This window comes from Schistocerca nitens, chromosome 1 (genome assembly GCF_023898315.1).
Source record: "Schistocerca nitens isolate TAMUIC-IGC-003100 chromosome 1, iqSchNite1.1, whole genome shotgun sequence".
Taxonomy (NCBI): domain Eukaryota; kingdom Metazoa; phylum Arthropoda; class Insecta; order Orthoptera; family Acrididae; genus Schistocerca; species Schistocerca nitens.
In genome coordinates, this window is record NC_064614.1 from 7867866 (window position 1) to 7885680 (window position 17815).

The following is a 17815-nucleotide window of genomic DNA, read 5'->3' on the forward strand; positions in this document are numbered from 1 at the left end:
ACTAGCCAGAGGAACTATCATTCGTCAGCGCCACCTGCAGTGGCAACAATGCATTTCCGGACAATGTTTCACAGGACCTTTCATCCTCCATTTCCAGTCAGCAATCCATCCCTGCAAATCGTCTGTTTGATTACTGTTCACCCTATACAAATACATATATGTGGAGAGAGAGAGAGAGAGAGAGGAGAAGAGAGGGAGGGGGGCTGGGTGGGGGTGAGTCACCTGCGCCTACCGATGTCGTTTTATGCAACTCGCAATGTTATATCTGGCCCTCGAAAACCACACGCGAGATTTCCCTATTCTCTCGCTCCTTACGAGGCTTGGAGCTTAAATAGTGGCAACTATGTATTCACAATCGATACCGAAGAGTTACATGTTTTCACCAATTACTGTCCTTCAAAGTAGTCACCAGCGTTGCGTAGAGCCCGTTGCCAGCGATGTGGAAGGCGTAGTATACCTTTAGCAGAGCCTGTTCTGTTGATGGTGCGAATGGAGCTGTCTACTGCATGTCGAATCTCTGGAACAGTTCAGAAGCGAATGCCAGGAAGTGGTTACTTCATCTTCGGAATCAAATCAAAGTCACAAGGACTTAAGTCCGGGGAGTATGGTGGATGGTACGGTACTTCCCAGTACCATCGAGCGAACAGAGCAGCCACAGTTTGCGCTGTATGCGCCCGCGCATTGTCGTGCAAAATGATGGGTGGGTTGCGCAGAAAGTGTCGCCGCTTCTTTCGCAAAGCTGGTCGCAGGCGATGCTTCAAAAACGAACAGTAATACGACTTGAGTCCTTGTGACTGCGATTTGATTCCGAAGATGAAGGAACCGCTTCGTGGCATTCGCTTCAGAACTGTTACAGAGATTCGACAGGAAGTAGAAAGCTCCATTCTCGTCATCAACAGAACAGGCTCTGCTAACAGTATACTACGCCTTCCACATAGCTGGCGATGGGTTGTACACACAGCTGGTGTCTACTTTGAAGGACAGTAACAGGTGCAAACATTTAACTCTTTTGTATCGGTTGTGAATAAATAGTTGCCACCATTTAAGTTCCAGCCCTCGTAAATGGAAACTATTAGTTCTACAGAAAAATTTAACAGGGCCTTTTTATAGTAAATTTAAAGTAGTTAAATTTTGTACTGGGATATGTTTTCGTTGGAGGCCTCGGTTTCGAATCATTCGAGAGAAATGTACAAAATTGACCTTCAAACGCACCTCCATCTGCGCACTCATCCCTCACCAGTCAGCATTTCTAGAACATTCTTCGTGGTACTCGCTGCTACCACTGTACAAAAATTTCCGACCACAGGAACTATTCTCGACATTCGATCTTTCTTAGTCTCTTTTGACTGGGCTATTACGCCACCAGCATAGTCGGACAATTCGTTAACATTATAATTTAAACCTGACTGTGAGGCAATTGAAAAAAATATCTCTCGTAAACGTTGCGCTAAAACTAATTAAGCTGACAATTCGATCTAAATTTAACCTTTACAAGCACAATTTTATTGTCACAATGCCTGACGTATACAACGATTTTTATGCTGTTAAAATTCACAAAATTGTTAGGTAAAATTTACACGAACGTCAATTTTACAATTTGTTAGTGCTCGTCTAAGACGATGGCGTAATAAGGCCATTCAATGAAGATAAAAAAAAATCGAACGTGGGAAATAATTCGTACGGTTGCAAACTTGTGTGCAGCTGTAGGAGGGAGTGCAATGAACAACATAATAGAAATCCTGACCTGAAGGAGCTGATTGTGAGAGTGGGAGTGCGTTACAAGGTCATTTTTATAAGTTTTTCATGAATAACTAGAGAAGCTATGGCCTCTAGCGAAAACGTATCCAGTGCAAAATTTAACTACATTAAATTTTTTACAAAAATGTCCCGTGCATTTGTTCTGTGGGACTGATTGTTTACGTGTAGCAAGTGAGAGAATATGAACATTTCGCGCGTTGTTTTTGAAGACCAGATGTAACATTCCAGGTTGCATAAAACAACGTCGATAGAGCGAGCTGAATCACCCTTTAGGAATACATTTTCCTCATTTTAAATGTCATTTAATTTTGTGACTTTATATGTATAAACTTTTTAATTAGAAATTTATATATAAATTAGAAATGTTATTTGAGTTGTAACATTATTTTTATTGCACATTTGTATATTATCTATATATTTCTGGAACCTTCGGCTCGGTAGGGAATATTTTACCTGTGTAACGAAAATTGTGTGTGACGAGATGCCAGTCGAGAAGGGAATCAGTCTAAGAGCGGGACTCTGACGTATTAAGATGAGAAAATGCGAGCTAGTAGTACCATGTAGTGCTATGTGGTGTGAGGAGGGCTAAGCGAGAGGCGTTCAGTGAATTCGAAAGTAAAGTTCTTTGTACTGACTTGGCAGAAAATCCTAAGAAATTTTGGTCTTATGTCAAAGCGGTAGGTGGATCAAAACAAAATGTCCAGACGCTCTGAGACCAAAATGTTACTGAAACAGAGGATGACGGACTAAAGGCCGAAATACTAAATGTCTTTTTCCAAAGCTGTCTCACAGAGGAAGACTGCACTGTCGTTCCTTCTCTAGGTTGTCGCACAGAAGACAAGATGGTAGATATCGAAATAGATGACAGAGGGATAGAAAAACAATTAAAATCGCTCAAAAGAGGAAAGACCGCTGGACCTGATGGGATACCAGTTCGATTTTACACAGAGTACGAGAAGGAACTTGCCCCCCTTCTTGCAGCGGTGTACCGTAGGTCTCTAGAAGAGCGTAGCGTTCCAAAGGATTGGAAAAGGGCACAGGTCATCCCCATTTTCAAGAAGGGACGTCGAACAGATCTGCAGAACTATAGACCTGTATCTCTAACGTCGATCAGTTGTAGAATTTTGGAACACGTATTATGTTCGAGTATAATGACTTTTCTGGAGACTAGAAATCTACTCTGTAGGAATCAGCATGGGTTTCGAAAAAGACGATCGTGTGAAACCCAGCTCGCGCAATTCGTCCACGAGACTCAGAGGGCCATAGACACGGGTTCCCAGGTAGATGCCGTGTTTCTTGACTTCGCGTTCGATACAGTTGCCCACAGTCGTTTAATGAACAAAGTAAGAGCATATGGACTATCAGACTAACTGTGTGATTGGATTGAAGAGTTCCTAGATAACAGAACGCAGCATATCATTCTCAATGGTGAGTGTCGTAGGACCGTTGCTATTCACAATATACATAAATGACCTTGTGGATGACATCGGAAGTTCACTGAGACTTTTTGCCAATGATGTTGTAGTATATCGAGAGGTTGTAACAATGGAAAATTGTACGGAAATGCAGGAGGATCTACAACGAATTGACGCATGGTGCAGGGAATGGCAATTTAAACTCAATGTAGACAAGTGTAATGTGCCTCGAATACATAGAAAGAAAGATCCTTTATCATTTAGCTACAATATAGAAGGTCAGCAATTGGAAGCAGTTAATTCCATAAATTATCTGGGAGTACGCATTAGGAGTGATTTAAAATGGAATGATCATATAAAGTTGATCGTCGGTAAAGCAGATGCCACACTGAGATTCGTTGGAAGAATCCTAAGGAAATACAATCCAAAAGCAAAGGAAGTAGGTTTCAGTATACTTGTTCGCCCACTGCTTGAATACTGCTCACCAGTGTGGGATCCGTACTAGATAGGGTTGATAGAAGAGATAGAGAAGATCCAACGGAGAGCAGCGCACTTCGTTACAGGATCGTTTAGTAATCGCGAAAGCGTTACGGAAATGATAGATAAACTCCAGTGGAAGATTCTGCAGGAGAGACGCTCAGTGGCTCGGTACGGTCTTTTGTTGAAGTTTCGAGAACATACCTTCACCGAGGAGTCAAGCAGTATATTGCTCCCTCCTACGTACATCTCGCGAAGAGACCATGAGGATAAAATCAGAGAGATTAGAGTCCACACAGAGGCATGCCGACAATCTTTCCTTCCAGGAACAATACGAGAATGGAATAGAAGGGAGAACCGATAGAGGTACTCAAAGTACCCTCCGCCACACGGCGTCAGGTGGCTAGCGGAGTATGGATGTAGATGTAGATGTGGGAGTGAATTTTTAGATTAGTTTGTCGAAAGAAGGACGGTTATAGTAGTGGTGGAAAGAGAAGAATTTTGGAAGGGACCACAGACAGCGTCTGGAAGTCGAGAACGCTGTAATAAAGTGTAGGCATCCTGGAAGATAATTTATGTGCAATTGTTGCTATAAATTGCTAATACTTTAAAAAGAACATTTTTATTTCGAAGATCTATGCAGTAGAGAGAATCGCAAGGGTTGAATGTATCGGAGAAGACGGACGAAATTACAATCAAAGAGATTTATTTCATGACAATCGCAGAAGACGCCAGAGAGGAGAAGATACGGAAAGGGTATCAAGCATTCCGGATCCGGCGGCAGTAACATTAAGAGAGCGCAATTAAACTGTGATTTATTCCAGCAACAAGCCAATCTGTTTTCTGTGAGATTTAAGACCAAAAGGACACTGTGAATTTCACTGCTCTGCAGACGAATTACGAGTGGGAACCGACTGATATTGTTCTGTGCATTTCACTGTGAACCCGCTACAAAAGTTAGTTTTAACAATGTGAGGACCTACGCTTCCGACTATATCGTTTCAGGTGAATCAATAACCGGGTGATCTGCCAGTTAGATTCGGTTTTGAAGATGCCATGCAAATGTAAAATCTGTGTTTGCAAAATTTACTGACGCAATGCGTCCCACCCCGCACTATACTTGGAAACAGTTAAAAATTTTATTTGCAGCGTATTTTTCGATTAAGCGGCACGTTGAACTAGCTGCGAAGTTTTATTTGAGTTTTGGTAATTAATTTTGTAATTAACGAGATCGCCCTCGCCACTTTTCTGTATCAATAGGACACCGGCTCCAGATAACGTTCAACATGGCAGTGGCGACACCACATTAGGCATGTTAACTTACCAGTGACTTCCAACTTACCTCAGTGCTTGTTTATGTAGCATATGAAACACAAACATTATGCGAAAGTAAATAAATGTGGACAAACTAAATGAATGGTGACAGAATTTCCTTTAAGAAATAATCAGCAGTGTTACTCCGAATATCAACAACATTAACCGTACTAAAGACCTCTTTCGGAGCTAGAATTAATGATCTTATACTGTTATTGGAACTGTGTGGGTGTATAATTTTGTGAACAATTAATGTTCCAAACTTCATAGAAGTTCTTCTGCATGCCTTACGGGTCTAGCACTCCTGGAAAAAAAACGATATCGAGGAGAAATGGCTTACCCAAAGCCTGGAGGACTGTTTCAGAATCAATTATCACCTTGCATTGTAGTTTGCAGTGATTTGAAACTTACTGACACATAACAGCTGTGTGCTCAAGTGGAATTCGAACCTGGGACTTTTGCTTTCACGGGCATGTGCTCTGCCGACTGAGCTACCCAAGCACGACACGCCCTTACTGCACTTGATCGCGAAACGTCCCACTTCGAGTCCTAGTCCAGCACACACTTTTGATCTTGGAGAAAGTTTAAAAACAGCGCACACACGGCTTCAGTGTGAAAATTCGCTCTGGCAACGATGCCCCCGGCTGCGACAAAGCCACGTTTCCGCAGTATCCTTACCTCCAGCTCCGCACCGACCACGGCGCCTCCCTCTAGCTCACCGGTGGTAAACATAGCGGGTGAGGGAATGGGTTGTTGCTGTCACTTGTTGAGTACCCTCGCATGCAGTGCAATGGAACACCAAGAGAGAAAAACCACTTTGAAAATATCGTTCCGCTTCGGGTGTCAAAGGCCTAAAGTCACTGAGATCACTGGCTGGTTATACGACAGAACAGATTTACTATGTGGCAACGCATCGGGTTTTTACTACGTTTTCTTCGCGAACGCGGTTTGTGTCAAATTAAAGGATGAGGAAACATGTTTCATAATCGTACAAGCAAAGGGCGGTAGTGAAGGTATTAGATGATCCAATGTCGAAGTAATAGAGGTAAATGCTTCCTACTCAGAATTAGGTTTGAGATTCGTCCATGGGTATAATCTGCCTTTAGCAATTGGAACAGACCAAAACAGGCGAGCACTTTAAAATAGTATACGATACAGTGTCATAAGTTCAGTCTGACAATAGACGTTTCCAAGCTGACAATGGGGTGAACGCGGTCAAAATAGACCTCAAACAACACATACTCTCTTATATACTATGTGATCAAATGTGTCCGGACTCCGGACACCTCCGAAAACATACGTTTTTCATACTAGGTGCTTTGTGCTGCCACCTACTGCAAGGTACTCCATATCAGCGACTTAAGTACTCATTAGACATCGTGAGAGACCAGAATGGGGTGCTCCACGAACTCACAGGCTTCGAACGTGGTCAGGTGATTAGGTGTCACTTGTGTTATACGTCTGTACGCTCGATTTCCACACTCTTAAACATTCCTAGGTCTACTTCTTCCGATGTGATTGTAAAGCGGAAACGTGAAGGGACACGTACAGCACAAAACCGTGCAGACCGACCTCGTCTGTTGACTGACAGAGACCGCCGACATTTGAAGAGGATCGTAATGTGTAATAGGCAGACATCTATCTAGACCATCACACAGAAAATCCAAACTGCATCACTATCCACTGCAAGTACTATGACAGGCGGGGGGAGACAAAACTTAAATTTCATGGTCGAGCGGCTGCTCATAAGCCAGAAATGCCAAACGACGGCTCGCTTGGTGTAATGAGCGTAAACATTGGACGATTGAAGAGTGGAGAAACGTTGTGTCGAGTGACGACTCACGGCACACAATGTGGCGATCAGATGGCAGGGTGTGGGTATGTCGAATGCCCGGTGAACGTCATCTGCCAGCGTATGTAGTGCCAACAGTAAAATTCGGAGGTGGTGGTGTTATGGCGTGGTCGTGTTTTTCATGGAGGGGGCCTGCACCCGTTGTTGTTTTGCGTGGCACTATCACAGCACAGGCCTAAACTGATGTTTAAAACACCTTCTTGCTTCCCACTGTTCGAGAGCAATTCGGGGATGGCGACTGCATCTTTCAGCACGATCGAGCACCTGTTCATAATGCACAACCTGTGGCAGAGTTGTTACACGACAATAACATCCCTGTAATGGACTGGCCTGCGCAGAGTCCTGACCTGAATCCTATAGAACACGTCTGGGATGTTTTGGAACGCCAACTTCGTGCCAGGCTTCACCGACCGACATCGATGCCTCTTCCCAGTGCAGCACACCGTGAAGAATGGGCTGTCATTCCCCAAGAAACCTTCCAACACCTGATGGATTTTATGCCTGGGAGGGTGGAAGCTGTCATCAAGGCTAAGGGTGGGGCAACACCATACTGAACTCCAGCAATATCTATGGAGGGCTCCACGAACTTTTAAGTCATTTTCAGCCAGGTGTCCGGATAGTTTTGATCATATACTGTTTGTGGATACAGGGCTTAAGGGCTTAAACAGTCTGTGAGTGGCAGCGGAGCACATCTCCAAATTGTGGTTCCACGGAACATTTTAAGGCGACATTGGCACTTTCATAGGAAAACTTAGGGAACGCATAAAGCGGAATCTATAAGGAACCGGAAAATAGTGAAACTCTTCAGACGTATACACAAAAGACCACTGCAGGTCTCCAAGGGCAAACAAATCACTGCCGTCCAAGCCAAGAAACCGTTCCACCAGGAAATGACAGAATGGCCTATTGCGAAAGAGGGACGACACATGTGAAATACTGCTAGTGGGAAACCGTGACAACTCGAAGACATATCTCCAGGTTTTGGTGAGTATTGTCACACTTAATATCCAGTCATTGGTAGAACAAAAGAAAACCCGAAAACGTGTCAAGCCCAGACCCACAATCTAAACTCTAAAGTAAGGTGTCTCCGGGTGAAAGATCCGTATTTCACAACTAGTGAAGTCATCAGTTGAACCCGACATTGCAGCAGATACAGCGTTGCCCGCATAGCCGTCGAGGATCGGTCACTCAAAGAAAAGCACAGGTTCACAGTTTTTGCATATAGATACGGATTCACACCAGGTACACAGCGAAGAAAGACGTTAAACTAGGAAGACTGCAAGAAAAGTATCAACGGAAAGAATACTAAAGCTAGAACAAAAAATAATGCGCTGTAGGAAGCTACTGAGAAAGACTAATGCAGGAGATAAAAAAGTGGGGGATTCAAGGCAAGACGAACTAAGACTCAGGACGGAGAGCATAACAAACGCTCAGCAACCCTTCCGGTGACGCGATGGGAACTTTTGACCTTCAACTGCTGTCTCGCAGATTTTCTGGTCCGAAGATTTAGGGCATTAGTTGGTCAAGTAACAAACCTAGCACACACCAGAATGAGAAATACTCCTATGGTAGCACAAACTTTTCGACTTACCTGACAGCTTCAGGGACATTTAAATCAAGACCTACTGACATGTTCTTGCTTTTTTACTTATTAGTATTAGTACTTATGTCCTCTAATATAACTCATCGTGTCAAGTAAAGTAACATGATATATGATGTCATGTCGCATAACATGACACATGCCAGCATGTCATCCAACACGGCATTTGTCATGCCCTGCAATAAGACACGTGTCATTAAAGTTTAGAATGCATGCATCCCTACTCTAAATCGCAAGATGCAGGTGTGCCAACACTTTGCAGCTAATACAGCTCACAGGAAGTTTGGTTAACTCGTAAAAAATCGTGAATTTGTCAATATGATTCGATTTGTATGTCTTTGAAACTACCAGATAAATCGAAAGCTTTTTATCTTCTTTTACATCCCTAACTCTGCCCAGGACATATTCGCCTTTTTAGTGGTACGATTGGTGCATTTTTCATTCTGGTTCCTAACTTTTTCTTCACCATAATTTGACATTAAATCGACGTAGCTTGGCAACCGATGTAGATTTTTATTGACGACTGACCCAATATAGGTTTTTTTACTGTCATTAGACCCATGTTTCTTAAAACTTGACAAGGGATAAAGCTTTCACAAAACAACAGGATCACCATTAATTACATGTGTTTGTCCACCTTCATAAAAAATTTGAACGGATTCGCACAATCTTGAAACATAGGAGCGGCACTCGTAAAAAAACTCACGAAAGACTTATGTTTTGCATGTAAAATCCTAATGAAGCTAGATTTATGAAAGCGAGTTTTCAATTTTATCGTAATAATCCACTTTTATTTGATTCACTTTATCCCACTTCCGCGCATTCAGTTCACGTAAGAACTAATTTAGCTGCTATATTTTTCTCCACTTTAACCATAGTACCTAAACAACAGCTAAAGATTATTGGATACAAATTCTCATTCTGACTTTATACATGTGCCTACCTTCACGCAAAACTTTAACCGGTTAGTACAAGTTTAAAGTATAGATGCGGTGAGCTTCAAAAACGCCCATAAAAAGTGTTATTCTATTTGTAAAAGCCGCACGAAGCAAGATGTTTTTAAATGGTTCAAACTCATCTTAGACAAACGTTCGATACACCGATGGACCAAATTTGAACCATCAGTTTCACCCCATTCCAGAGGTATTTAAGGGTGACTGTTTCTGCTTGTAAAATCGGAACGATGGTGACTGACTGTTTTTTCATGTAAAATTCGAACGTTGTACATACAAACGGTACCATAAGCTGAACATTAATTTCAGCGCAATAAAAACTTTTGCAGAAGGAATTAATCGATTCACTCAATTTGCCTGGGTAGCAGCTCCGGTTCGTCGGTCAAACGTTCCTTAAAATACTGTAACACAGTTGTAGTAAGACAGATGTTCCGAAGGGTATACAAATGGCCGCTGGTCCGGGCTAAACCGAAACCGTTTTACCTCATGTTCCCAGCTCAAACAGGAACAGAGCACAACAGACACGCGGCCTATTCATAAATATTTGATTACAAGAGAAATCGAGGATCACAAATTAGCAACACTCAACATCAATAGCATACAGTCCACCCTCTAGTTAAAGGCTTTGAAAAAACACTTATGCACAGGAGACACAGACATCATGCTATTGCAAGAAGTAGCTACCGCATACATAAACGAAACATGTAGGTACGAAGCCGTAATTAACATAGAACAATCGGGACGAACACGCATACTTTTAAAGAAGGAATCCCATTCGAAGCGACAGCCACGCTAACACACGGAAGAGGAATAACACTTCGTTCACGAGATTTGTTATTAACAGCTACGCACCCTCAGGCACCAATAGCAGAACATGGAGAGAACATTTTTCCGGGCAGAGGTTGCTCGTCTGGTAGCATTCTTAAGTGGCAAATTGTTTAGAAGGCGATTTTAATTCCATGTACTCATGTTCAGAAAAGCAGAACACATTGAACGGCTAGAGTCACGACGTTCATATTCGCAAGATATGTACGTTAGTATGTTCTGCAGAAATGATCAGCATTTCAGTCACCTCGGTTCAGCATGTGTACTGTTGCCTAATAGGAACAGGGTCCGCCATGGACCCTGGTAACTTTTTCCATGCGTGATGCCATTGACACATACAAGGGTCAAAGGGCGTCCTATGGTATACCCATCGACGCTGCATTGACCTAGTTCCAAAGTTCATCTGCGCTGGTTGGCATTGGGTCACAGTGCTGCACCCGTTGTTTCACCACATACCACACATCTTCGATTGGCGACAATTCTGGTGATCTGGCGGGCCACGGCAAAAGGTTGACGCCCTGCGGCACCAAGAACACACATGTTTGTGCAGCAACATGTAGTCATGCGTTATCTTGATGAAAACTGGTGTCTGGGGTGTTGTACAGAAAGCTTATGGCCACGGTTCCCAAGATGTCATTCACGTCGGTCACACTAGTCATAGTTTCGTGGACCCCCACCAACTGTGATTTGTGGCTGTACCCGATAACACACTGCAACAAAAGGCCCTCAGTTGGCGCTGTATGTTTTGTGCGAATGCAGTCACTGTGATTTCGCTCTCCCTGTCAGCGGGAAACCAAAATGCGGCCATCATTTTCAAACAAATAAAACGTGGATTCATCCGAAAACACGACTGATGCCGACCATTCCTGTTGGCAGCGACGTCGTTCCATACGCCTTTGCCGTCTAACATGTTCCTGCACCTCCTGCACATTCGTCAAAGGTAGGATGAGAAGTGGACTACGCGCACGTAACCCATGCCGTAATAAACGGTGACGGTCTGTCCCCTCCACACACCCCCTCCGCCCCCCTCCCGCCCCCCCCCCCCCCCCCCCCGATAGTGTACGAAGTGTTGCACTGTTGCGCCAGAGCCAAGGAGGTCCAAGATCTGTCTTGCAATGCCATTCGGATCAGGTGTCGATCATCTCTAGGATGGTCTGGGTGGTGCGACCTCAACCATCTAGCCGTGTTCTACGGCCTTCCGTGAACGGCTTAAACGGCTCTGAGCACTACGGGACTTAACATCTGAGGTCATCAGTCCCATAGAACTTAGAACTACTTTAATCTAGCTGACATAAGGACATCACACACATCCATGCCCGAGGCAGGATTCGAACCTGAGACCGTAGCGGTCGCGCGGTTCCAGGCTGTAGCGCCTAGAACCGCTCGGCCACATTGGCTGGCCTTCCGTGAACAATTCTGCGCACACCCGTTGCACTTGCCATACACTTCGTCCCACACGATCAACAGTTTTCCGGATACACGAGGTGTGGCTAGAAAAAAACCGGACTAGTACTGGTGAAACAATAAAACGAATGCAATAAGGCTGAAAGTCGCGTGGCCTGTCACGTGACTCTCGCTCCGCCTACTGCTCGAGTTTCATCTGCCTCCTGCACTCAGTCTGCCCGTGGCGTCTCTTTTAAGTAGTTGACGTTTTGTCTGTGCGTCGGAAAATGTTGAGTGTACAGAAAGAACAGCGTGTTAACATCAAATTTTGTTTCAAACTAGGAAAATCTGCAAGTGAAACGTTTGTAATGTTACAACAAGTGTACGGCGATGATTGTTTATCGCGAACACAAGTGTTTGAGTGGTTTAAACGATTTAAAAATGGCCGCGAAGACACCAGTGATGACACTCGCACTGGCAGACCATTGTCAGCAAAAACTGATGCAAACATTGAAAAAATCGGTAAATTTGTTCGACAAGATCGCCGTTTAACAATCAGAGCAGTGTCTGAGTTAATAGGAGTTGACAAGGAAAGTGTTAGGCAGATTCTTCATGAAAGTTTCAACATGAACAAAGTGTGTTCAAAAATGGTTCCAAAGTGTCTCACAATTGAACAGAAGGAACGCCGAAGAATGATTTGTTCTGACATCCTGGAAAACATTGAAAGTGATCCCACCTTCTTACAAAATGTTATTACTTGCGATGAATCGTGGTTTTTTACTTACGATCCCGAAACTAAACGCCAATCGATGCATTGGAAAACTCCTGGTTCTCCACGACAAAAAACAGCACGAATGTCAAAATCGAAATTCAAGGCAATGATGATTGTTTTTTTTTTTGACATCAAAGGGATTGTGCACATTGATTGGGTACCAGAGGGACAAACAGTGAATCAGCATTACTACATTAGCGTCCTGGCTACCCTACGTGAGCGAGTACGGAGAAAACGGAACGATTTGTGGAGAAAAAAGTCATGGATCCTTCACCAAGACAATGCCCCAGCTCACAGTGCGTTGTCAGTGAAGACGTTTATGGCAAAACACAACATTCCCATCTTAGATCATCCACCCTACTCACCTGATTTGGCCCCCTGTGACTTTTTTCTTTTCCCTAAAGTCAAGTCAGCTTTGAAAGGAACTAGATTTGAGACTGTTGAAGCAGTAAAAGAAAAAGCGACGGAAGTAATGTATGGACTTACCGAAAATGATCTGCAGCATTCCTATGAACAGTGGAAAATTCGTATGGAGCGGTGTAGAGACCGAGGAGGAGAATACATTGAAGGAGATAACATGAAATTGTAAATAATTGTAAATAAATGTTTTTTACAGGATCAGTCCGGTTTTTTTCTAGCCGCACCTCGTATGCATCACATTCTCCCATGCCAAAACGCGCCCTTTTTCAAACTCATTGATGTCACAGTACAGGTCGCGCATACGTCTGCGAGGCATCCTGCGTGTCTGCTCCAGCCACACTCACCCACTACCTTCAGTTTATAGCGACAACGGGACCCGCAAGCACGTTGTACCGGTAGGTGGTGTTGCGCCAGGATATCGATGTTGACCTTGAACTCGCCGGCCGACATGGTTCAAATGCTATTCGTTTCAGCCGAACATACTGATGTATACGTCCTGTAAATATGAACGTCTTATCTCTAGTCGTTCAAGGTTTTTTTTTCTGAAGGTGAGTGTAATACGTTAACAGGACCAAGTCCCCGATGTAAACTGGAGGTAAGATTTCAAAAATTTGGTAAATGGATTGGACATGGAAGGTACGTGGACAAGTTTCGGCCCAACGATACAGCGTTCACATCCGTAATATCTACATCGGCCAGCAGACTTGGATAGGATTTGCGTATCCAAAACGCTTCAGTAACAGCTGTAAATCTCGGAGTTATGGCCACTATATTTTTCGGACCACTCTGCTTATCACGTCCGGTTTAAAGGTAGCGCGGAAAGAAATTATCACGGTAGGGGTCTTTGGCAGCTGAACATCTCGCTGACGTAATAGGCAGAATTGAAACGATCCCGCAGGTTCGAATCCTGCCTCGGGCATGGATGTATGTAATGTCCTTAGGTTAGTTAGGTTTAAGTAGTTCTAAGTTCTAGGGGACTGATGACCTCAGATGTTAAGTCCCATAGTGCTCAGAGCCATTGGAAACATTTTGAAACATTTTGAAACACGTCCTAATTAGTCAATGGAATGTTTCTATAACCAGACAGGCACGTTACAGGAATCGACTATACTGGTGGTTACAGCTCGTTAAACCTACGTTTATGAAAATATAAGAAGAGCATCAGTGGATACTACTTCATGTACGTGGGGGAACTGTACGCCGATCATAACAGCTTGCAAAGAAGTTCAAATTAAACTGGTCAAAGCTAAGCTTACCTCCCTCACACGGCAAACTCTGCAGGATAAAAGAGTAAGACCGCACAACAATTACGAACTAACCGAAACCGCACCGATCAAAAATGGATTTTTCACTTAACCGACGGCCACTTGGTTTCCTATGAGGCACATTTGGATATAAAAACAAGATACTAACAAATTTTTCCAGACACCTCAAACACAGCAAAACAGAAAGCGATTTTCTTGAATGTGTAAACGACAAGCTTGGTCCAGAAGGCAGAGAAACGCTTGCAGCCCCATTCATAAAACAAGAGATAAGCGTAACGTTTAATAAAACAAATAAATAAATAAATAGATTGCTCACAGATTTCGACCTGCCAGGCTGTGAGGTATTTGTGACCCTAATTTCTTAAAATCGAAGACCACGTTTTCTGGACGAGTATCGAGCCATAACGTCATTAAACTCGAACTATGAAATCTACGCATGTCGTCTAAATACCAGGCGAAAAACCTTGTATAAGTAAAATACTGGGCCTCTATTACGACAACCCAGCCTCAGGTCACAGCATGGCAAACTTTATTCGCCGAATACCGAAACATTATAAATCTCTCCATTATCTGCCAAACCCATGACTTTTGGACTATGACAAAGCTTAAGACAGAAGCTGCCATACATGTTTACCACCAACGTGAGAAACATGGCATTCACACAACAGTTTATTCAAATAATCTAAAACTCCTACCTAAAGCCACTTCGGAATAAACGGCCACCTCACGGCTTCAGTTCCGATCTCACGGTCCCCAGTGACAGGGGTGTCAGTTACCAGTAACTTCGTGTGCCCTAGGTGTCGAGCCACCACTACTTGAAACACTATACCAACGTGTGACGGGCTTGTACATTCTTAGTACCAAAACCGATTGAGTGGCGTATACGGACGGAATCAGTTTCGTCTTTGACAATGCAGCTGAAATACAGTCAGCCAGACAGATAATTAACAACTGCCTCGGGACAAGAGGAGCTAAAATAAACTATCAGAAAACCCATCTGATGGAGCTATGAGATGTAACTAGTGTCTTCCAACAAAACTGGATCACGACAATGGAGAAGGGATGCAGTTGGAGTTAAAAATCGCGCCGGCCTCTGTGGCCGAGATGTTCTAGGCGCTACAGTGTGGAACCGCGCGACCACTACGGTCGCAGGTTCGAATCCTGCTTCGGGCATGGATGGTGTGATGTTCTTAGGTTAGTTAGGTTTAAGTAGTTCTAAGTCTAGGGGACTGATGACCTCACATGTTAAGTCCCATAGTGCTTAGAGCCATCTTAAAAATCGCGGATAATCCCAGAATAATGTGCCTCAATAACTGGACCAACAAACTTTTTTAAATGGAACACTTCAAGAACACAGTCAAGGAATACTGGATCGCAATCAAAGGGCAACATTTTTAAACATGTGTATATCCTAAGTAAATGAAACTGCTAGGCGATCTTCCTCCTGCCCAGCACGATAATCAGTAAAGTAGCAAGTATTGCTGGTCGGTACGTATCGTTACGGGAAATAGAAGGAAGATTAAGTGCTAAAACGTGGCAATACAAACGACTCCCCACTTTGCAGTCCCACCACGCAGCCACGACTGTGTGGTATTTTCAAGTCGCTCGATATTGCTCATGTTAAGCTTGGACCGTTCACTGTTTCTGTTTTTCTTCTTTTTGCACACTGCAGTACATCTTTCTTTTCCAAGCTTGATCTGTGTTCAGCTTTTGACAGGCTATCCACTGGGTCATCTGTCCACTGCGTCATCTTGCAACTAAATCTGACGCGAGTGCGATGGGGAGTTTCCCATGTTAGCTACGGTTTGTCTGGCGTGTTATGAAGTGTCGCCTTTCGGCATTCGAGCGGCATTCAAGCGAGCACGCTGCTCGCATGGAAGTGTTACTGGATCAACTCGAAGGAGCCTTTCTGGATCGTGCCCGCAGCTAGTCCGCTAGTCCGATGGCCAAATTTGCTTGGGGGGGGGGGGGGGGGTGTTAAATTTGGATAGCGTGCCTACGTCTACCGGGGAGTCGGCGCATCCCTCAGACTGCGGTGCACCGAACCAACTCTGGAGTTCGACTGGCCCTGTTTCCTGCTGCCTTGGGTGGTGGAGGTGGACACACACACTGTCCTTACTCTCGTGATCGCGATGTAGGAACAACAATCAGCTGTACGCGAAGTCCCCCTGAGCTTTACTACTGAATTTCATTTGGTGTTCTTGCGCTAAGCTGATTTGGGTTGCACAGCTGGCCGTTGTTTGACCGAAGCCTTCAACGTGGATCAGCATCCCGGTAACGAAGTCGTTCAGTATTTACGGTTGTATGTAAGCTGTTTAGGCTTTTATGTTGGTCACGCCACGTAGCGCTTTGTATGAAAATCGCTGAGTGCTCTGTGTGCAGTCTGTGGCTGGTTCGACTCATTGTTGGGATGTTCGCTTGTGTAGTGTTGGGCAGTTGGATGTGAACAGCGCGTAGCGTTGGGCAGTTGGAGGTGAGCCGCCAGCAGTGGTGGATGTGGAGAGAGAGATGCCAGAGTTTTGAGAGGTTACTATAAGCGGACGATCTGGGCGCATGTCCGCTAGAAAAAGGAAATTTGTAAAGATGGTTGTAATGAATTGATAGATATATGTGATGACTTTTGAACATTATTAAGGTAAATACATTGTTTGTTCTCTATCAAAATCTTTCATTTGCTAACTACGCCTATCAGTAGTTAGTGCCTTCAGTAGTTAGAATCTTTTATTTAGCTGGCAGTATTGGCGCTCGCTGTATTGCAGTAGTTCGAGTAACGAAGATTTTTGTTAGGTAAGTGATTTGTGAAAGGTATAGGTTGATGTTAGTCAGGGCCATTCTTTTGTAGGGATTTTTGAAAGTCAGATTGCGTTGCGCTAAAAATATTGTGTGTCAGTTTAGTGATAATCAGAATAACTGAAGAGAGAAATGTCTGAGTACGTTCAGTTTTGCTCAGCTGCTTGAAAATCAAATAACGTAGAAGTTTACCAGGGGATGTTTCAAAAATGGTTCAAATGGCTCTGAGCACTATGGGACTCAACTGCTGTGGTCATAAGTCCCCTAGAACTTAGAACTACTTAAACCTAACTAACCTAAGGACAGCACACAACACCCAGCCATCACGAGGAAGAGAAAATCCCTGACCCCGCCGGGAATCGAACTCGGGAACCCGGGCGTGGGAAGCGAGAACGCTACCGCACGACCACGAGATGCGGGCCGGCGGGGGGGGGGGGGGGGGAATGTTTGACGGCGACTTTAAGAGAGCTTGCATTTTATCATGTTGCGTTTGACAAATCTTTGATGTTTGCCTGCATTACGGGTACGCATGTTTCCTACCTCAAATTATTTTTAATTTTTCTGTTGGTGTTGACCTTGATCTCTACCTTCACTATTGGCGCATGCACTTTGCGGGTTTTCCTAATATTGTTCTTTTACAGCTAAAGGCAATAAAAGATCCATGACTCTGTTGTAATTTATGCCGTTATGTAACTAATTTGTCATGCAAATATATTGTGAGGTAAACTCCAAGTAGGGTCACACAGACTCAGTTCTCTGCCCTCATTTCCTCACGCTTGGCGACCGTGTTTTATTAGCCGTTTATGTAATATAAATTAAATGATTTTTTTCTGTGAGAATGCTTTACAATCTGAACTTGATCGAGCAACTGCTCGGGACTTCAGCCGATCTCAAGCCGGTTACCATGTTTTCTTACTTCGTATGTTCAGCCCCTTTGGTTCAAATGGCTCTGAGCACTATGCGACTTAACTTCTGAGGTCATCGGTGGCCT

The 17815-nt window shown here is 43.9% G+C and overlaps 1 protein-coding gene across 1 annotated transcript in view; it reads right to left on the reverse strand.

Moving 5' to 3' along the window:
• The window catches only part of LOC126240250 (proline-rich protein 36-like), a 42354-nt gene extending 36658 nt beyond the window's left edge, over positions 1–5696 (reverse strand). Inside the window, exon 1 of the mRNA XM_049947911.1 lies at positions 5643–5696. Coding sequence (XP_049803868.1) covers positions 5643–5696 — 54 coding nt within the window. The remainder of the gene's footprint in view (positions 1–5642) is intronic.
• Between the last annotated feature and the right edge of the window lie 12119 nt (positions 5697–17815).